The sequence below is a fragment of the Charadrius vociferus genome, unplaced genomic scaffold (assembly GCF_000708025.1).
Source record: "Charadrius vociferus isolate BGI_N301 unplaced genomic scaffold, ASM70802v2 scaffold32, whole genome shotgun sequence".
Taxonomy (NCBI): domain Eukaryota; kingdom Metazoa; phylum Chordata; class Aves; order Charadriiformes; family Charadriidae; genus Charadrius; species Charadrius vociferus.
The window spans coordinates 11933027-11956272 of record NW_009647856.1 but is presented as its reverse complement, the minus strand read 5'-3'; the positions used below and the strand labels follow the sequence as shown (position 1 = coordinate 11956272).

The window sequence follows — 23246 nt, the reverse complement described above, 5'->3', positions numbered from 1 at the left end:
CATCGACAGGCAGAACATGGTCCTGTGATGCTAAGAACTCTGAGAAGTCATTCAACAGACCCAGGTCCTATTGCGGCAAACGCTATACGTGTGAAACTATGGCCAAAGTCTGGTTAAAAATGAATGGATACATTTGTGTAATAAAAAAATGGAGAAAATAGATGAGACAAAATTTAACAGGAATACAGACCAGTGCTGAATAACGTAGGCTATCGGAACTATGACAGTTGGGTACTTTGAAGAATGGAATGGGTGGACAAGAGGAACAGCTTGCACCACCTAATTTTAGGCAACAGATAGTGGTGATCTAACTTAGCCAGACTTCTTATCTACTGTGCACTGGAAACAGGTAGATACCTCAGGGAAGTGATTCACAAAGGCTTAATCTCCCTTGGAAAGAGATAGTTCCTCTCCACTAAATACGCCGGGAGCCCAAGGCAGTGAGGATCATAATTCAGGCCTTTCAGATAGGGAGAATGAGTCTTCCCAGCAGGTGGTGAAGTCTGAAAGGTGCCATTTGCTTTGATAACACTACTCACAGGATAATAAACTGGTCCAGCAATTGCACTTGCCTCCTTTCCTAGCTTCTGGATGCAGTCTGCACATGCATGCTAATGTGTTTATATGCAGGTACATTACAAAAATTAAGAGAAATGCATATATATATAAACAGATGCTTAGGCTGAGGGGCATTAGTGAGCATAGATAGAACAGATCAATAAAAGGAGCACTAAATGACACGTTTTTGTTTGCTATTCACCTTTGAAAAGAACATGACAATTTAAATAGCTTTTCTTTTAAGGAAGTATTTGATGACTTCAGGCAATCAAGGCATGGGAAGAGATAAAATGCATAGCAACGAACATTTACTGGTTGTCTTTAACTTTTAACTTCTTTAAAAAAAAAACAAAAACAAAACCAAAAAACAAACCAGCAGCAGTTCTAGCCTTGATCACTTGGTGTTCTTTAAAACTTATGGAGCAAACTTACCCGTATCTGAAGAAATTGTTGAATTGTCTGCAGATCTTATGAGTAAGCTCTCTCTTACCACAGGCTAGAGGGCCAGCTAATACCAGCATGGGGTAGGGAGCATCAAGACTAGGTAAAGTGCTACAAGAAAGGAAAAAGAAGGAGCTGTTATATTACCTACAAATAAAGTGTTCAGCGACTTTGTATAAAGCTTCTGCAGAGACTTTATCATCACTTCAACTAATCATCTCATCTGTCTATCACACTATTCACATTGTTCACAGTGTAGACAAAAATGAGGAGAAGCGTGTGCTCAGTTTGATATACTCTAAACATAAAAATAGCACAAAATACTACATTAAAGACCCCTGGGTCTCTTTTGCAAAAGGAATAATGTTATGTCTACTATAATCTCTTCCAATTTATAGCCTTTTCTAAAGCTCCCTCTGCAGTTATGGTGTTGCTGGGATTTGTTTAAGAGTTTTCCAAGTCTATCGCAGAGATGGTAATATTTTAATGATCAGGATAATAAGCCTAGCATGAACCTGCACTCTGTCCTACAAACCTTTACGCACTCCTGCACATAATCTTGCTGACTTCTATGGTCTTGCCAGATGAAGGTGGAATTTGTAAAGAACTCTTCAACACAATGAAAACCACTAAGATCCTTAAACTCCACTGAACACAAATAACACTACAATAAAAGAACCCAAAGTCCTGCAAAAATACAAAGCCCTCCATTTTCTCCATGCTGAGCAGCTGGTTAGATCCTCAGATTTCCAGTTCTAGCTGTAAATCCCAGAATGAATAGCAGTTCTGCGCTTTTGAGTGTCCAGCAATTTATTTAGACAGCTAAAAATGGAACACAACATCAGACACTCATTTTTAAATCTCAGCTAGATCTTGAGATTAGGCCACTTGATAATAGGTCAGAAATAGTTGAAATAATTTCAAACCCACTTATTTTTTACTAATAAATATCTTTAACTCAATTTAAATTTTAAAGTAGAAGAAAGCCACCAATGTATGTTAAGCTTTCATTTAACGTGATTTAAAACAGGTGAACAGAAATTCCTGAAAACAGAGTATATTTCTTTTACTTTTTCTCTTACAAGTAACTAACTCTATAAGAAGTAATTATAACCATCCAACAGAAGCATGGAGGAAAAAGATTTCAAAGTAATGGCTTTACTCCTATTTTAGGTTCAGCAAATATCAGCTTTATTTTCTACCAGAATATATGATTACAATGGGACTTGATGCTTCAGAAGCACTAAGATAATAATGCAATTCAGTCTCCTAATTCTCCTGTGGAGTACTATTGTCACAGAAGAAATAACAGATACACCTAGTAAATGAAGAGACTGACTTGAGTCTGTACATATGTGCTGTTACTAAACTGTGAAATGAACCCAGATCCTGGTTCAGCCTTCCATCCACTAGACTATTTTAACGCAAGACAGTAGCAGAAACCTTGGGAGATTTAAGGATTTTTTACTTACTGTGCCGATTGGTGTCATTTACAAAACATTAGACAACATTAGCACAGTAAGCTATTAGCACAATACATTAAAAACACTGGAAAAGGTAAAAATACATTTTAAAAATCCTTATCTGAATCTGTTTGGTTGTGACATTCTGTTCAATTCAAGAAATATCTTCTTCCCCTCTTGATTATTTGAGCTGTTCAGACTGTCTTTCCCTTTTCTGGCAATTGTGGTAAGGAAAAGACCAGTTCAAGACAACATGATCCCAGCAAGTATTAGTGACAGTTGTGGATATTATAAGTGCATTATTACAAATGAACCATTTCAAAGATGGGAATTCCAGGAAACATGCTTAGTGACTAGACATTCAAAATTTATCAAGACATAGCAGCAAGGTTCTTATTCTTGCTCAAGGCCATGCCCTTCGTGAATAATGATGTCAAGGCAGGTTGGTAAAGACAAACCCCTTATCTTCAACATAGTTTTAACACATTCCTTCTCCATGCACGGAACCTGTTACATGCTTGCAAATTGTAGAATTCCTCTGTAATTTTTGTTGGGTTTTTGTTTTTTTTTTTTTTTTAACAAGGAAGTGTTATATCCAGTAATGATACAATATATCATTACTTGACATGATTATACTCGGAATTCAAATTGCCTTAAATAAATTTCCATTGCTCAAATTCCTCATATTCTCAAATTCCTCCGATTTAATATTTCATCAGAAGAACATGGAGAACCTTTCCACAATACTATCTTTCATTACATCACTACACACGCTTATTAGTTCTCAAAAGATAAACTACAAGTTTTGGGTTTCCTACTTCTTGGCTCATTTAACGTGCATCTTTCAACTTTCTTTGCCTTTGGCGAGTACAGGAACACACTGCTGTGGAAAATTAATAGATTTCAAGGCCAGAAGGGACTCCTGTGATCATCTACTCAGACTCCCCTCATCACACTGGCAACAGGATTTCCCCGAGTTAGCTCTTCTTTCAAGCCTGATACCTGAGGTTCCATTAGAACGTATTTTAATTAAAAACGTTCCAGTTGTGGAGAATTCTTGGTACCCTTGGTAAATTGTTCCAATGGTTAATTACCTTCATTGTTAAAAATAACCATGCTCTATTTCTTCTCTGAATGAATTTATCCTCAATAGCCAGATACCAAGTCTCATCATGTACTTGCCCAGTAGACTGAAGAGCCCTCTGTTATTAAATTTCTGCTCCCCATGTAGCAGTTATAACTATGATCGAGCTACCTTTTAAAATGTCACATGCATTTACAGTAGGGGAAGAATAGATATAATATTGTTCAGTGGTGTGTTACCATGTAATTAAAGATAGAATCACAGGGCACGCAGAGAGAGGGAACGGCATAAGAAACTTAATGCTAACGTTTGCTGACTGCAGAGTATGCAGCAATGTAAGTTTTTGCTTTGTTTTCCAGTTTTATTTTTAATAGAGATATTACTAAACCAGAATTAATTATAATCTCATCTAAAAATATAGATGCAAATGAACTATACCAATTTGGTTCCAATAAGCATTTCATAGTGTAGAAGACTGTAACGCATCATCATTAGGAAGATTTCATTAATGACTGTGTTGTGTGCTTTCCAGCTGAGCATGGGCAAACATTCAAAGCATCATTAACAATTTCGGTCAGTACCATAAATGCTGGTCTGCGTGTTTATGTGTTTGTGTACACAATACCTCTGACAGAAAGCAGAATTGTTTCTTTTCAGCAATGAAGATACACATACACAATCCAATAAACAAATATTTAAATAGAGCCTATGTCTGCATTGGAAGAAATCCATGCCTTTAGGTAAAACTATTGTGCTTTTCTTTTTAAGAAATCTCTATCCCTGCAAAACAGTAAATAGCTCTTCAGGTTTTTTTTTTAATAGGCTGTTAAGAATTCTCAGAACCATCATCACCACAGGGATTGTTTCTGTCTTTCATCAACAATCCCAGAAAACACAAGACTCGCGATAAAGATATTATAAAAATATAGATTTCTGAGTTACTAAATCATGGATCTTAAATCAGGTTACTAATTATGAATTAAGATGTCCAAAATGGTTCTAAAACAGGGTGTGGGGCACAAAAGTTTATCTTGGTTCCCACTGTAGCCAATATAATAAACCAGGTATACTTCATAGTATCTTCCATCAGAGTACGACAAAGCATTTTCCAAGCATTCATCAAGCAAATATCATAATGCATCTGCAGAGCAGCAAAGAATGGCTTTTTCCATTTTCTAGATGAGAAATGAGACAGAGAGAAGTCACCTGGCACAGCAATGGCAACCTTGGAAAAAGAACGTTGATTTGCCTCTCCTCTCTGTGCTTTAAGCGGCAGTCAGTATCATCTCCTCCCAAAGGCAGCAGTAGCCGGACTTCCCTATGTACAAACTTGAAAATTTCACCTTATGAATATAAAATGTGCCCCAAAGCCACAAAATAAAGTCATTTTGTTCACAACGGGATGCCAACAGTGTGAAGAGAAGGAGTGAGCAGACTAGGAAGAAGATATGTTTTACAGCTCTCTTCTGCCTCTAGAGATTTTTAAATTGCCTTTGGGTATTGATAGAATTTTTGCATCTTTCATTTATGGTGCAAATGGCCATCTGTTTCAACAGATTGTTTAAAAGAAATGGAGCTGCGGACAATCTGTCTCAGACTTTAGAGGTGAATGACTAACTTCATTTCATAATCAATTTCAACCAAATAAGATTTGCCTAATTTCCAGACTGCTACCAGGATACTATGGAATGTCTCTTCATCGTTAGATTTAATTCAGGGGTGGGAGAGGGACATAAAAATGTCCCTCTAAATATGACAACATATTCTGCTTTACTTGAGTGCCACCCTCAGGAGTCAATGCGAAGTGGAGGTAAGCTCACCTGTCAAAGATTCTCTGGGGCTGCAGCACGCTATACATAACGTGAGTCATATGATCTTTAGCAGCAACAACTTCTGGAGGAGGATCATATTTATTCACAGCAGCAACCTGTTTCCATAGTTTAGGGGCAAAAGAAAGAAGAGCAGTGATGTCATTGTTTCCAGCTGCAATATGCTTCGCAGCTCACTATGAGTAATGATGGTTTCATATTTACAAGGGTCACTCTTTGTATTTGGGTTGTCTGTGAGCACTCCACTACATAAATCTTTTCCGGGGATTTAAGCACAATTTGATAGATGGATGGAAGGCAGCCAGATGTAGCTATCTTTAATATATTCAACCTTTTACTGGAAAGAAAACAGGATGCCACATAAGATGCAAAGTAATTTTGCTTAGGTTTTAATTATCCATTAATTTGCATCCTCTGAGTGCTAGTGGAAGATGCCAAACTAAAATCCTTAGGGACTAAAGCCATTCATTTATTCACCCAAAGAGGAACAGAATGGGTATTAACAAAGTAAGCAAACTGCAATTTTCTCCTGACGATGCATTTCAGTCTTTCCTGGGAGGAAGAGCACTCAAACTCCAAGGATTCCTTCCATCCATTCTGTTGAAAGCTCTATTGAGGGTACTGACCACTAAGGAGTTGTATATTTTTTATAGTATTTTGTATAGTATTATTAATGCTAGCAACTCAGAAACAGGTTAAGAACTACTGAGTCATTTCATGTAAACCATCAAATATCAAGTAGCCAACACAATGCTGCTGTTAGCTCCGAGGACAGCCATGCCTGTATTAACAAGTAGCATTGTGCAACAGGAGTGGATCGGGATAACCCTGATCTGGGGTTGGTGCTGGCACTCAAAGAGTTGTGGTTAACGGCTCATGTCCAAGTGGAGACCAGTTAAGAGTGGTGCTCTTCAGGGGTCAGTTCTGGGACCCGTGCTGTTCAACATCTTTGTCGGCGACATGGACAGTGGGGTCGAGTGCACCCTCAGCAAGTTTGCCAATGATACCAAGCTGTTTGGCGAGGTAGACATGCTGGAGGGGAGGGATGCCATCCAGAGGGAGCTGGACAGGCCAGAGAGGCAGTACTGCATCCAGCTCTGGAGCCCCCAGTATAGGAAAGACATCGACCTGTTGGAGTGTGTCCAGAGGAGGGCCACAAAGGTGATCAGAGGGCTGGAGCACCTCTGCTATGAGGATAGGCTGAGAGACTTGGGGTTGTTCAGCCTGGAGAAGAGAAGGCTCCAGGGAGACCTTATAGCAGCCTTCCAGTACCTAAAGAGGGCCTATAGGAGAGCTGGGGAGGGACTTTTTACAAGGGCATGTAGTGACGGGATGTGGGTGAATGGCTTCAAACTGGAAGAAGGTAGATTTAGACTAGATACTAGGCAGAAATTTTTCACTCTGAGGGTGGTGAGGCACTGGCCCAGGTTGCCCAGAGAAGCTGTGGCTGCCCCATCCCTGGAGGTGTTCAAGGCCAGGTTGGACGGGGCTTGGAGCAACCTGGGCTGGTGGGAGGTGTCCCTGCCCAGGGCAGGGGAGTTGGAACTCGATGATCTTCAAGGTCCCTTCCAACCTAAACCATTCTATGATTTTATGATCTTTAAAGCAAAACATCCAGTACTCGGGGCCCAAAATCCACACTATTTTGGGAGGAGTGGGGGAAGGGACCTCATTAAACTCTAGCTCTAGTTCGGTCCTTTGGTCTCAATTAGTGGCTCAGAGCACATTAGGTGCACCCTGGTGCATATCATCTGGCTAAGGTTAGTCCAAAAGAAGTCTAGGTCATGTGTTGCGAGACTATTCCACAATGAGAATCAAGCGTGGCAAGCTGGGCAACTGGGTGTTTCACTTCAAAACTACACTTCTGATCTAAACTACAACATTTCTGTATATCCATTTTGTGCGTTTCTGAGACAGAAGAGCTGCTGCCTCCAAATTCAGTTTGACAAGACTTTATGACGCTACAGTAAATATCCTAAAACAACCTGAGGAGAGGATTTTCTGAAATTACTTTAATCATCCAAATGTTAACTGCTAGTCTAAACCAGTCATCCAGGCTTAATTTTACAGTTCATAGAGAAGGAAAAATTTCTTTATTTTATCAGAAGGAAAACAGATTGCCACATAAGACAAAGAGTAAGATCAAAATCTTGGGGAGGTGGGGTAAATTACACTCTGGTATCATCCCTTCTCTGTGTTCATGTTAGCGAGATCTTGGCATTAAACAAGAAGCTAATATTTATGCAGCTAAAGTTAGGAGTGATGATTTTTCTGTAAGGATCATTTTTAAAGGCTAATTCCCCCAAATCCAACCCCAGTTGGCAGCTATTAATCCTAACAGTTCTAGCATGGCATGGGCCCAAATACTACACACAGCAATCACATTACAGTAAAAGCGGCACAAGAGGGAAAGGTTTCTATTACAACAGAAAGTTACTGTAAGCAGTCTGAGCAGGTTTTTTGGGGGAGAAGACTTTATAGTAAAAGTTATATGGAGTAGAATGGGAAACAAGCATCATTATAACTTTCACAGTTCACTTTGCTGTACACAACACTAAAAAAAACCACAACGGTATTTTAGAAGTAGCACAATAGTTACTACTTCAGAGTATTTAATGAATGTAGTTGCCTGTTAATATTCACTAACAATAAGTAACAAGTAAATTCCTTCACTGAACAACACTTTTAGGTAAGCTTTGCATTTTTATATATCACAACTGGGAGAAATTCTGTATATCTCTATAGCTGCATTTAAAAGCAAAAGTAGCCTATCTTGGGGGCTGAAACACAGATTTGTCTCACCCAAATGACTACAAAGCTACATTTGCATGCACAGTTTTTTTATATTCTTTATTTAGAAAAATTCCAGAATGATATGATTACATACCTTTTCTTCCACTGAAATCTTCTTGAGATCCAGTTCTGTTAGTTGGAGCAACATGAAAATCACCAAGAGCCAATAATCTGTTTGCTCCTGAAGCACAAAGTTTCCACTTTGCCATAAAGTACTTAACTTCATTGATCTAATATTTAATTTCAATGGGTTGAAATTAAATTGGCCTAAATACATTGCAACATAAAAAGCTTTTTACCCTGAAGGATGTCAATACACTGGAAGAATTGACTCCCCACCAGAAGCTTAACTTCTGCAGGAAAAGCTAATATTTGTTCAAAAGCCCGCAACTACCTTATTCAAAAGGTCAAGATAGGAATTTAAAAATCACCACCACACCCACTAGAACACCAGGAAAGTCTGTTGGAGAACCAAAAGCGTTTTCTATACTGGGATTACGGAATGAACTATGATTAATACTTGCAACCTTAGTAGTACTATAGGAACTTTAAAAGAGAATTTACATTATATATTTGTCATAATACAGGTTTTTAAGTCTGAGACAATAAAAAAGAATAATTAAAAATCAAATTAAGAAGCTGACACTGACAAGTTCAGGAAGCTTCTAAGTTCTAAAACCAGTAAGGTCCTGTTAAAACAACTGAAATTGAGACAGCTATCTTAAGATGATTGTTGCACGTATAAGTTATTAAAACAGTAACTGAAAGGAATATGATCAGACTTTGCTTAGGGGAAGGACATCTAAACAGAAAAAGGCTTTCAGATTACGGAGGACCAGGGGCAGCCTATTTCACGTATTTTTTCATGCTGATTTCATTGTGTGCCACAACAGACTATTCTCATGAAAGCCACTACAAAACTGGCAATTACAGGAAGGAGAAGTTAAACCCTGAAAGTTTTTCTTCTCTCTGGCTTTTGAAATCACTGTAAAATTCAAACATAATTTAGAAATCACAAATGTCAGGACAGAATCATCTTTGATCACTTGGACAAATTACAAAAGCAGAGTCAAAGTCAGGATTTCTGATATTGCGAATGTAATTGATGTTGATAAAATGGATGTTTAATTCATTAGCTAAGGAATATTATGGGAGCCATAAATAAGAACTGAGTAAATCCTAAAGAAGAAAAGAAGATACAGATTCCAAAGACATGTAATTTTAAAAGGGGTACTATTAAGTCCTTTGAGCTTTTCTCAAGAACAATCAAGTTCCCAGACAGAGGTGGGTAAACATGCCGGGGAAACCATCACTCATTATTTCTTGTACTCATCCCCTGAAATAACCTCGCCACTCTCAGAGATACAAATTGAGGCTAAATGGATTCTGGTGTGATCCAAAACAGCAGTTCTAGGTTCTTATTTTTGGCTTTCTCTTTAGTTCTTCCTTACCTGTACAGGATTTTTTAAAAGATTTAAAACTCTGAGAAGAGGCAGATCTTCAATACATTCGAGTTCACGCAGCTCAGCAATCTAATTAGTGACAGAAACAGAGCATAAATCAGCAACAAGAGAATCCATAATAACTATGGGGAAAAAAAAAAAAAGTATTTTAATCCCTGCTCTTAAAATCTGGACATTAAAAAAAAAAAATCATTATACTCACAAAACGGGTGTACATGTTAACTGCATTCAATAAGGCTCTTCCAGTCACAAAAGGCAGACAACTTGGATGTTAGCTGGAGAAGCACTATAATGCAGACAGCAATTTCAAACCACCTGCGTGGTTCCAGTTCTTTCAAATGTCAAGCCCCAACGCATTTAGCTTTTATGTGGCTGATGTGCTTAAATGAGGCAATTCTACAGTTATATTCGTGCTTCACTTGACTAGCAAAAAAAATTCCTTCTACGAGTTTTTCACTGGAGCTCAAGTTTATCCTGCCTAACTTGTAGCACTTGACTGAAAAGCATCAGCAGAGTTGTCCTTGGCTGTCTGGGTCCAGAGGGTGCTGCATTCCACTTAAGGGTCTCATCTATCCACAAAGGAAACCTGGGTTGGCTCCACTCAGGCACATCAGATAAGCATTAGAAGTTACTGTGGGATTAGTCAAAGTCACACTAGAGGCACTCGTTCTGGACCCTGAGCGAACAGTTGTAAGGCTCTCAATTAAAACAAAATGGGTCAAACGGAATTCACGTCACCTCATTTTAGCCATCTGTTAAGTTAGCCCAAGTCAGTCGCTTAACATCACTTTATAATCAGCAGACAGAGGCAGTTCCAGAGGTCACCTGATTCATGGTAGGATGGGATGAATTGCCTTGTAAGGATACCTGGTTTTCCTCCACTGCTGAAAGACTGAACCTAGAAGACTTCAGATTCTATCCCTAACTTACACTCAGCTTCTGTAAAGTGTCTAAAAACTTAAATCTCAACCATAGCCTATCCAATATTCATTTTGAGATAACAAGAAGCCCACTGTGGAACAGTTTTGACCAAGTTAAATGTCATTTCGATGGGTTTCCTAAATAAATCATAGAATGTCAGCTGTCACCATTTGAAAAGCACTGAAGACGTATATGAGAGATGTGGTTTGCAGCTAAATCTATCATGCCCATCTTTGAAAAATCAAGCATTTAAGATCTTTCTGGGTGGTAGTGAGCTGAAGTAACTCAGATCTTTCTATGTTAGTTACTTAGAATTCTCTTTAAATTATTCTTCAGAAGGAAATGTTCAAAAAATGGTGACTCATTAAACCGTTTCAATAACATCATTAAAAGAGGCAAATTTTGATGAGGTAAAATTAATAGCTTTTGCGTGCTGTAAAGAACAGTGGAAACTATATGAGGCAATGGAAATGGTGTTATTAATGCTAATAGCAACCATACTATTAGCTAGTTTCCTGTCTTGTGCAATTGATGTACCTTTAAATGTCAACCTGAACACAGTGTGAGAAAAAGACTTCATAGTGTCTTGAATGAAATCCTGTAAGTGTATTTTGCAAGTGGGAAAAGGACAGAAAATGTTCAGTTCCTGACTTATATTTTTATTTCTTATTTTCGTAGATATTTTTTTTTTCACATGCAGATCTATCTTTGAAGTCAAAACAATTCATGAATTGACAGTCTTTTCAGTTAAGGACCCTGGAAGCTCAGTATCAAAAGTATTATGTATATATGGCTTGGGTTTCAAGATTCAAATATAAATGACTTGGATTGTATCGCTGTATATCCAGTGAAAACTCTGCTGCATAACAAAAGCCACTTTATAACAGAGTACACGCAGTTCTGCCTTACAGGAAGTTTCCAGCTGAGAGCTCAGAAGAATCTGTGGTCATAAAATTGGGCTGAGAGATATTAGCAAAACCTCCTGAGGCCTGGCAGTGGAAAAGCTGTGATGTAAGTAAAGATCCTCAAGAATAATCAAGCTGAAAAAGCTGTACACTCATCCCTATCTTATCCACTCAAGGGAGCACTGTTAGTTCTTTATGTATGTGAGCACTAAATACTACAGAAGTGATACCTACATAAAGATAAACCCATCTAGAGGTATTAAATAAGGCCTGAGGAGTACACTATCAATCAACACGTGAAACAGTACTGGAGTGAAACACCAAAGGAAAAAATGTCATCTTTTCTAATACTCATTTCTTGCAGTGCTGCAAGATTTTTTGATTAAGCCTTAAAGGGATTGAATTTCAGAAGAAAAAATAAATTATGCATTCTTAGAAAAAGCTGAAATCAATATTAAGTATGCTACCTGGTTAGCCTCTAGGTTGACCACCTCTAGTAGATCATGTTCCTCCAAGCCTTCTAGACTAGATATTTTATTGCTAGATAGGTCCAGCTTCTGTAGAGTTTTCAAGCTGTCCAACCCAGTTATCTTGTCAATCTGGTTAAAGCTCTAAGAAGAAATGAAAGCATATGAACTGTTGATAAGATTCTACAGACGGAGGAACTCTACAACATTCCTGAGGAAGAAGAGTTCACTTTATTATTGAGAATCCTGTTACAAATAGGCCTGTTATGCATTAGCCCCATCTTCATCTTGAGATGACATACTACAGCTTTCCATACTGCTCAAGGAAAAAGGAATCAACTATCTTCTGATTAACTTGTCTTCAACTCACCTTGAACAGCAACGAGACACAACGGCAATAAAAAGAGCTCCAGCATTCTTTTAAAGCTGATACTGCCTGAAGGATACTCTTGTCAGTATCCAACTCAAAATATAGAAAATAGATATGCACATAAAAGTATAGAATATATATACATAAATACATAGAATTTCCCTCTGTAATCATGGTTATATTTACACTTATGATTACAGAATAAATAATGAAACTATTAAATTAGAACAATACAGTACTGTCGTCTTTGGACTGCAGGCAGCCTATAAAAATATCTCTAGGATACACAAGTTCATCTTAATGCATACTAAGTGAAGGCAGACTTTATTTACGGTCAGTGACAGCATGCCTAGGAATGTTAGAAGAAAAAAACCCAAACCCACCTTATTGTAAGTTCATCTAGATTCTAACACAAGAAATGACCCAAGCTTTTGAGAACTCATACCCAACTATCATTGTTTTGCATTCCTTCCAAAGAAAGTACAAGATAGAAGTCCTACATTAATTGCTGGACACCAGGTAGCTTCATTTCTCAGGGCCTCACAAATCATATCCTCATTTCTGCTACAAACTCCAAACAGGTATAACGTGCTAGGTTCTATACTTATCTTTGTCCCAGTGGCCACACATACCCAGATGGCCTCTCACCATGATTCTTTCTGTATAACCTTGCAAGTTATATTTTTCCATCAGCATCACCTTGTGCTGAAAGCTTAGAGCCTCATATTCTATTAATAAATATTTAGGAACTATTGAAATAAATAAGCCAGCTGACTCTAATGTTAATCCAGTTGTCTGTCCTTGACATTTTTCCTGACTTTTAAATGTTTAATTAGGTTATTAATAGCATGGAGGCTCTCTCTTCTCTTCCTGTTATTCGTTAGACCTCTGTTTCATAGGATACAGCTTAGAGCTCTAGTTGCAAAATGCGACGCAAGAGGTGCACATAAAATTCTGTAAACAAAAGGGATTTGTGTAGAGATCCTTTTTTTGCAAAGCATAAAATTCCTAAGAGTCCAGTTCATTAGAGCTGCGCTGCTTATTTTTTTTTTGCAAACATAAGCAGAATAAAGGCTTTCTGGTACAGCTAGGCAGTATTTACAGTTTTTGAAGCCTTTCTTCCAAACTTCAGACCTTACTACTCTTTCAACCTAAAAAGCTCAAGGGAAAATGGAAAAGAAAGCTGAATCAATGGGAAGAGAGGGGATGACTGTTCCCATGAAAAAAAAGAACTGCATTTTATTCTAATTAGTAAAAGAAAATGCTATGCTAAAATCTGTCTATTTACATAATTTCCACATGACTATCTACTTTGCTAATTAAAAAAGACAAGCAGTTGTATAAATGCTAATATCAGCATATAAGAACCAAAACTGAAGAACACGTCCATATTAATAAGGTTTAGCTGTTAACACAACCTCCAAAACATTTTACAGAGCAGATAACCACGACTAACAGAATGATTATTAGGCCTTTTAACATGAGGAAATCAGTGCGCACAATGGTTGAGCGACTTACTGTAGTTCTCCCTGAAGAAAGCATTTAAAGATCTTCCTGTCAGCTCAGACTGTCATACTCCTATAGTTCATTTCAGAACTTTTAGACATGATTTAATCTTTAAACATGATTTAGGCATGAGTTAATCTTATCCACTAAAAATGAGACAAAATTCAGTTTTATTGCCACTAAGGGCATAACTGGAAGCTACCAAAGGCATTATATATCTGAAATGTAAGTATATTAAAAATACGCTACTGAACATTATTTGAATATATTATTCAAAACATACTACTGCCCACTTTTAAATGTGAATACCTTTCCTGAATATCGAAGCAGTATTAAGTACAAGGGCCAATCAGGCCTTGATGGGTACAGACCTTAGTTACTCTTTTCTATTCCAATTACTACAGAACAGAAGAAAAATCTTTAAATTTTAAAAGGATTGGAAAAGAATATTTCTATTCTTGATAAGGGATTCATTCACTTTACCTAAAATATTTATGTAGGTGCTTAAAACTAACGTAGCAAATATGAGCATATTTCTACGCATAGTTTTTTGGTACTCATTTTTAAAGTCCCATTAAATATTTTTAAGTTACTATTACAAAGTAAAACCTATTAAGAAGTAGCCTGTTGTATTTTATACCAACTGAATTGCATTAAAACCAGTTTTGGCTTGCGTTTCTGTGCAACCTCTATGTTGACAACTCTTCCTATCAAGTATCTTGAAACAATTTAGAAGAAACCGTTGGTATTATTAAGGACATTTTACAAACATGGAGCTGAGGAACACAGATAAATGCCTTCCCAAGACCTGTAAAAGAGCAAGATGCACGCAAACAAGTGTAGGCATTGACAGAAAGGGGTCTATATCTGGGCTAGTTATGCTTGGCTATCTTCATAACCAACAGAGAGAAACAGGGGCTTCCAAGGCCTGATGCATCTTGTGTTAATGTAGCTGTCAGCAGCTGGATCAGAATAATGAAATATTTTAAGCGTCCGTTTCTCTCCTCTGGAGAACAACTAGCTCACGTGCAGTTGTCTACACTGCAGAAATCTGAAGCCAGGTATGATAAATCCCACTAAAGCATCTAGAAATGCAACCTAGAAATGTTGTATTTAAACAAACATACCCTAGATATCTTGATGCAAAGCTGGCAATGGAAAGCTTCCAATCTCATTAGAAAATTCTTAAAACTGAAACAAAGATCCTTTAATGATATATCAGACTAGCACAGCAAATGATTTATTTTCTAAAATGAATGCAGGCTTCTCAGTCCTCGCTTTTCCCTGTCCCGTCCTAGCCCACTGCTATCAGGGATGCAACTTTATGAGAAAATGTACTTTTAAATAAAATCTTCATTGTGGGACTTGAACAGTGTGTAACTTCTTACACAACACCTAAGCAACAACGAAACCTCCCCAGAGCAAATGCAAAATATCTTTGCAGAAATTAAAAATCCAGCTGGACAAGGCATTGAGCAACCTCTGCTGAAGACGGCTCTGCTTTGAGCAGGAAGCTGGATCAGATGACCTTCACAGCTCCCTTCTAACCTACATCGTTCTATGATCCTGTATTAATAAAAAAACCTGTCCAGTATTACACATATCTCTGAAAATTTGTTATGTAATTACCTTCACATTTATTAAGGCATTAATATATTGATAAAAGACAGACAGCCAAACAACTAGAATTACTTCTTTCTTACCAGATTGAGTATTTTGATAGGTAAGTTCTCAAGGCCACTGATTGCAATGAGTCTGTTGTGTGACAAACTGAGATGAGTCAGACTGTGACACTTCTCCAGTCCTCTTATCTCCGCTATGTTATTAACTACACAGAGGTTTTTGCATGTAAGGAAAATAACCGAACACAAAACATGAGCAATAATTAGTTGCTAACTTAGCCAATGGAGCTGAATTTTATGATATGGGGAACTGGACATCAAATGTTTCATGCTAAGGAGTTCAACATCCCAGCTGCTCACACCCAGCCCTTTCGGAAGCTTACTGCCTCCTTGTTTGACTGACATAGCTTTTTTACTCAGATATTGTTTTTGTGACCTGGTTTACAGAGCAGCCCTTCAAGCTGGTGTAACTGGACTGGTGGTAAATCAAGAAAGTAGTGGAAATGAGGGAACAGGAGTGCAGGGAAGGAACTACGTTACCAGCATCTTGGAAAACTCTGCTGTAAATCTCTAGTCTTCTCATCAGATGCATACATGCAGGCTAAAACATAGGGGTCTTTAGGTCTTTGACTTTAACTGGGCACCAGGCATGGTAGATCATCTGTAGAATACAGGCACGTGGCTGAGTCATCAGAGGAACGTGCGATCTTTTTACATTTATGGAGTACTTAACATGGCTGACCTTGACCTCCAAGCATTATACACAAATTATCCAAGTAATAACAGATGATAGTACTATATGGGGCTATTTCACTCTAAATTATACCTGTTCTATACTGGCCATCTGTACTGAAAGGGGAAAGTGTATTTTAATTTAACATTCAACTCAAAAGCAGCAGTAAAAGTAGTAAGGATTTCTCTCTGCAAACTTCAGCATTAACATAACTACCCAGATTCCTCAAACAAAGCAGGTTTCCTTTGACAACAAGCTATGTCTGATTGCTGTCTTACAAGGGGATGAACTGCAGAGGTACCTGACTCTGTATCTCTCCACTGCACTGAAATCAGACAACTCTGATCTGGGCATAGAATTGTTTGGTGACTGAAGTTAGGCAAGAAGATTTGCACTCGTATTCTAAGTGTCCAAGCTGGAACTAGTCACATAAAAACCCCAAGAAATATAACTGAAAAAAAAAAAAAAATAGCCAGAATATGCAGGACACGGAGAAATGCCTTTAGGCAATCACAGAAGAAAACATTTTTAATTGATTTGAGAGAATGAACTCTGCCTGAAAAGAGGGACAAGTGAGTTTTCATTCATGCTTCTAGTCTTACCAGGCAGTGGACAGGATTTTTTTCTCTCAGCCTGAATGACATTGTAACCAAACAAAATGTAAGCTTAGCCAGGGATAACAGAATGCTCTGTAATAACTGTGACCTAACTCTGTTTTTTCCCTAACTGTGCTCCTACATAGGGACTTAATTATACACTACCTCAGTTCTACACTCGCAGGCCAAGATGGTGAAGGAGAGGAGGAGAAATGAGCTAGTAAGCACAGATTTATCTTTTTGTAGGACCTCACACTAGGCTGTCTCTGTCATTTTAGAAAAGAAACCAAAACCATCCACATGCACTGATATTTGACAGATATTCATTGATTTGCATACAAAATGGAACTGCTTCTCTTTCAACTGGGGAGAAAAAGTTTTGGCGAGGAAAAAATATTGTTAAAGCCATAAGCATCAATATGAGGCAGCAAATTGCTCAGCACTAAAAAGCTAATACAATCAGTTTTAGACTTTTAATGACTCACTATAATGCTTTGTCAGATATTATTGCCCAAGCTGTCTCCCTTTTTGGTTTGGGCAGTTTCCTCCTTGAAAACTCATTTATAAACCTGTCAGGTGTGCTTGTGTGTGCACCTGTCAGAAAAAAGTTACAATGACCTTACCATCTGCATCATAATTCACTTAAATATGGTAAGAAATGCTTAGTTACTGTCAACAAGAAATGCACGCCAAACATTTCTGCTACTGCCTGATATTTAATATAGTATTTTCCTTTAAGATTACAAAGAACAGCTTGTTTTGTCTGCCATGTCTTCAGTGAGGAGTGCTTGACATGGGTTAGGAACAGTGCCACTTTGCTATTCTAAATTCTGCACTTCTAAATTCTGCACTCATTTTCCTGTATTTCAGAGAGGTCCATTGCAACTGTATGCATGAAACAGTTTTTCTCCCCAATTCAATGGCATCTTCATCGACAAATGAAGAAATTGAAGACAGCACGCTGCTGCATTGAAACCAAATGAAAAAATACTGATTCAGATCCACAATACAAATCTCTGATCTTTTTTTTTTTCCTTTTCATTTTGCTGTATGGTTTTAGCTCTGCAGTGGAAAATTAGAATTGCAAAGGGATGGTGTCTCAATGCCATTTTCTGACAAGAATCGTGTCACCTGCACACCTTGTAAAACGTGTGAATAACGTAACCTGGACACCCTGCAAATGCTTTATCTGCTCCTACATGAAAAAGGCATTGTATTAATATCGTTTGGTAATGGGCTACTTCAAGAAAAAGAGACAGAGAAAAAACTGCAACAGCCTGCTGTCTTCTCCTTTTCAGAGAGCAGAAAATCAAGATGCAATTTATGAGGCAAAACGGAAAGGTTCACAAGCCCTCGGGAAGCAATTGTAAGTAAGGCAGCACGTCAACATGGAACTACAGAAGACCTCTCAGAAAAGCACAGGAGAATCTTTAGGGAGACTAAGAGTCGTATGGACAGCCTTGGAGAAGTAATCAATGAAGAAACGTAATCTGCAAGTTCACGTTTAACTGATTTCTGCCAGAACAGTGTTTCTAATCCGACGAAGCGGGTAGCACAGTGAGAGCGTGGAAGGTGGGGAGCAGAACACAGCATACTCCAGGGAGGTTTCTCTCCCTGAAACATTCTCTTCATTGTCATTAAGTGGCCTTGTCCTCCACAGAGCCTCTACAGTCCCTGCGTAATTAGCTATGTCTAAGATGAAACAACATGCATCTTTTTCATTTAAGGGAGCTTAGTGTTCCAAGCTGATTTCCTATTAACCTTTCTTATATGAAAATACTGGGATTATTTATTACCTCTGCCAAGCAAAGACAGTGTGACATGTCAGTTTTTCAGTTTTACATGATGCAAACTGGAGCGGGTTTTGTGTTCCTCTAGCAGGCTAATACCTTACATGTATACACAAATACCTGTAACACCAGGCATGCTTAAGTAAATTAAGATCAGTTTCACCACCAGAATTAGAGTGCTTAATCTTGCTTCTAAAGACAAAACTGACATGAAGGAAAAATACAAAGAAAACAGGTATCTGTTTGAAGCAAACAGCTGTTCAGAAAGCAAACAAACTTTTCTCCCATTCAGGTTTCCGTAAAGGATACAATCCAGCAAGAGTTTAGTAAGTGACTGGTATGCTGACAAATCTTGCATTTTAGGTATTTGATTGTATGAAAAATCTACTTCCTAAGAAAAAAGGAAACAGAAAGTTGGGTTTTTTTACCTCAGCACTTACAGCTGTATTGTGAAACTAAAGGGCTGTTACATTAAACTTGCAATTAAGGGTGTGGAAGAAATAAGATCATTAATATGGGGACACAAACAGAAAGGCACAGATAGAATTCACATTTTGGGAACTTCCAAAACTATACATTCTTCCAGCAACATTATCATTAATGGTCCTGTCATTGTGCATACATAGCAAAAAAACTAACAGAGAAGACAGAGGAATACATAAAGGTTGTATTTCAAAACAACCTCCTGCTTTTTATAGCCCAAAGTGGGCAACAAGAAAACAACAGCAAAGGGAAGACGAGCACACAGCTACACTTTAAGTATTTGTTTCACAATAATGACTGGCACCAGTCAATTTGAAAGGCAAGAACTTATCCCACTAAAGGTCTGATGAATTCAACAAGCAAGGAAAAAACTCTGGCTGTATTTACCTCTGGCTAGAACAGTTAGCTGTACAATACACATTACTGTGGCATGCCAGGGTTCAGAGTGTGACAGAAAAGACTGAAACGTGCAGTGTAAAATACCAAAACATTCAGAAAAGCTATTAAAATGTCAAAAGATGTAAGAAAGAAGACTAAGGAAAGCACAAAAATTTGCTTTTGCACATGTCCAAATACAATGTCTAAGTTTGATTTAGAAAACCGTTTTGATTTTAAATGTATAAAATGCATTTTTTGCAACTTACCTTGAGATTTTTAGGTGGTTTAAAAACAAAATATGTAGTCAATTCATTGTTGGAAGCATTCAGTTCTAGTAAGTAAGGCATGTGACTGACACAAGAAAGATCTAGTAACAAAACAAAATGTTAAATCCTGTACATGAATGCATAGATAAGTGCAGAGATCATCATGTCAAAATGTAATAATTATGTCCGACAGCAATCAAGAATCAATTTGCAGTTACGCATTTAGAAAGTGATGTTTGAAATGCAGAAATCAGATACCTTAACACCTCCTACTAGAAAAAAAGGATGGTTTCTAAAACACAAAGAATATTCAAGTTCTACATTAAATTTCCGTTATGTAAACTGACTTATCTGTAAGCCAGAATATAGTTTTATTAAGACAGAGACTACCTCTGTCTTAACTTATTAATTAGTGGAGAAAAGTATTTAGGCTACTACTGAAGACTAAAAGACTAGTTGTTATGGAAAAGTCCCTGCTCTGTTCAGACCTAGCCTTCACACACAAACTGTTAGCAAAATGAGCACGGAGCAGCGCTGCATTACAACAGTGCTGCTATTACTGGGCTCCAGCACCTCCAGTGACACGAATTTGAGAGAAATAATGCAACAGGTTGCCCATCACAGCTTATTCCTTTTGATGTTAAATTAAAAAATTAGTTGGGGAGTAGGAGGGAGAGGGAGGGGGGGAGAAGATGGTGGAGTTTACCCCAGTCTCCATTTGTTACCTTTCTAAACCCAGGATATAATTTTTTACACTTTGTCACCAATAGGAAACCTTGACAAAGGAAAACCCAAGGCTGGGAAAATTGTAGCAGACGTAATTTTAAATATTGTGACATCTACACATGTAAAAATCTCAACCTTAACCATGTATTGACACGCTTGCTTTCATTTTATCTTTGGATAATAAACTGGACAATAATTTCCATGTTCCCACTGATAGGCATATGCTGGTGCAGCTGTCTGAATGGTCCATACATCATTCTCAAGAAGATCTAGCCATCACCTCATTCTGCAGAGCTGGAGTAGTTACACCATTAAAACATAGACCAGGCTTTGTGATATTAAAGCTGCATGGTACAGTGCATTTCTCATCTTAAATGATTTCACAACCCAAGAATTTACTAGTGTATTTACTACATACCATTAATTTTATTATATGAAAGTTCCAGCTTCTGTAAGTGAACATATCTGGAGAGAATGTTAATGTCACTTAACTCACGACCCTGGAAAAATAAAGCAAAAAGACTGCAATAACTTTAATAACTAGGTGTAACACCCACTTTCTCAAGAGATACACAGTAGCAGGAGACATTGAAGAGGTGCCCCAAGGTCCCTCCAGCTGGATGTGTCAGAACAGGATGACATATACAGAAAGTGATGTCAGACCTGTAGACCAGCCATGAATGGCGAAAATGTCAAAAGAAGACTCGAAAACACAACTAGGAGAGATAGCTGAAGCTAGGAAAAATGCCAGAAAAACAAGGCTGCATAGAATACAGAGTGGCAGCAAGTAATCTTTAAAAAGACACAACCATTTTAACTTTCTGAAGGGACAATTAATGCAGCATTCTCAGGTGTTTAGCATGTTCCTCTATTTTTTCTCCAGCTGGCTGAAGCAGGAAGATACATTTTCACACCTGAAGACTGGGTAAAGAAAAATCTTACTGCTGTTGCTACTAAATGAAAAAAAAACCCAATACCGATATGGCAGTTGTCAGCAGGCGCCATGCTGTGACTTGTCAAAAGTCCCATGTACATTAAATGGCATTGACAGGGAGAGGCAAAAATCCGCCTCTTGAAATTTTGTTACTAGACCAGCTATTTGCTGTTAAAAAGAGGAAACCTTTGAGCAGAGAAGCACTTTATAATGATGTTCTTTGCTTATACTTACCGAAAGCGACAGATTAAGATAAACATATTCAGTCCCAGGGGCTGAGCGCCCCAGCTTGTGGAGTCCCTCAGCCACAGTGTCTTCATCCAACACTCCATCAGACTGACCCTATAAAATACCAGGAAGGAGGGAGGGAGCGGGGGGGGGGGGGGATGGGGGAGAGGGACAGGAATGGATTAAGGGGAGATTTATGAAACGAAATTCCACACTCGGTAGAATCTGGGGGCTGCTTGGGATGCAACCGGGAACAGAGTTTAATAAAAGTCTTCAATCAAACGCTGCTTTCAGTGCTCCATCACCCTACCAAGGCACTACACATTAGGAAAAATGATGAATACAGCCCTTGAAACAGATAAATAGAAAGATGTCACATATTAGCTCTATACATTTTAAAAGGCCAACATTTTTTGGCGAGTAATTGTTTTTTACATTATGGTTTAAATGCAGAGCTCTAAACAGGACCTGCTTCCAGAGATGTTGAGCCATGAAACTCACATTGATTATGGATGTTAACATCTCAGCAAATCAGCACTAACATAACCCCAGTGTTGTACCCCAATATGCACGTTATTGGAGGCCCTTTAAATTTGTTCAGCATGAGCAGCTAGCGCTACTCTTCAGAGAACAATCTTTGCCAAAGAGGGTACTTGACAGATGGCACTAATGAACCACTGCGTAGGTTTAATGAGAAAATAAGCCAATGGCTTGTGAAATTCCTATGAGCTTGGAGAAGTCACAGAACAATTGATAATCTAGGGACCAAGATAAATAATGTTGCAAATGGTAATCATCTAAATTATAGCACCTTTGCGTTATAGCAATGGAGACTACAGATGCATTTCCACTAGGTAAAAATAAGAGGTGATAATGCGGCAGTGGACACTTCAGAGCCCAGCAGAGCAGAGAGGAAAAATTCACTTGGGTCCAGAGGGGTTATTGAATCTCAGGGCTGGGCATATAAACAGGAAATGGGTTTAATTTGGCCATCTATATGCCAACTTATTCTTAGTCTTTACATAGCAAGGCAAGAGAGGGGCACTCCTGGCCACCATGGGGATGGATAGGACCCTAAAACAAGGTAGAAGTGGGAAGTGAGGGGAAACAGACCAAACCAGCCTCTCCCCTCTTTGGGGAAATGAGAAATCACTACCTGGTGCCCCCATCATCTCCTCCTCCTTTCCCCCACCACTACAGTGAGTGATGAGGAGGGAAAGGGCTCTCCCCTCACGAGCACACCCCTCCCCACATGGCTGGGGGGACACTGAGCTGAACCTCTGTGCGCTGTGCCGCCGCCTCCTCCTCTTCCTCTTCAGCATCCTCCTCCTCCTCCTCCTGCTTGTCCTCTTGGTGAGGCAGGCCGAGCTGTGGCTGCCGCAGGCTGGGCCTGTCCTGGGGCAGCTCCCCGGGGACCCCCTGGGAGAGGTGCTGCGGGGGGGTGTGAGAAGGGGGAAGCAGCTCAGCGAGGTCGCCCTCTCCCCCCTTCTCCTCGCCCCCCGCCATGAGGTGTAATAAGGAGCGAGGAAGGCGGAGGGAGCTGCGCTATCGGTGCTTGGCACTCGCGCACCGCTCCATCACCCCTCCGACCGGGCCGCCGCCATCTTGTTTGCTTCCCCTGTTGTCATGGTGACGGGAGAAACGCCACTCCCCCCGCGGGGGCGGGGATTCGCGCCACACCGCCCCGCCA

The 23246-nt window shown here is 38.8% G+C and overlaps 1 protein-coding gene across 1 annotated transcript in view; it reads right to left on the bottom strand.

Annotated features, from left to right (window-relative positions):
* The window catches only part of LRGUK (leucine-rich repeats and guanylate kinase domain containing), a 52063-nt gene extending 29001 nt beyond the window's left edge, over nt 1-23062 (bottom strand). The window contains exons 1-11 of the mRNA XM_009883019.1: nt 22835-23062; nt 21563-21670; nt 20813-20894; nt 19669-19769; nt 18851-18932; nt 15504-15628; nt 11925-12068; nt 9620-9700; nt 8263-8349; nt 5367-5473; nt 991-1110 (exon numbers count right to left, since the gene is read on the bottom strand). Of these exons, the coding sequence (XP_009881321.1) occupies nt 991-1110; nt 5367-5473; nt 8263-8349; nt 9620-9700; nt 11925-12068; nt 15504-15628; nt 18851-18932; nt 19669-19769; nt 20813-20894; nt 21563-21670; nt 22835-23062 (1265 nt within the window). The remainder of the gene's footprint in view (nt 1-990; nt 1111-5366; nt 5474-8262; nt 8350-9619; nt 9701-11924; nt 12069-15503; nt 15629-18850; nt 18933-19668; nt 19770-20812; nt 20895-21562; nt 21671-22834) is intronic.
* Nucleotides 23063-23246: the final 184 nt, after the last annotated feature.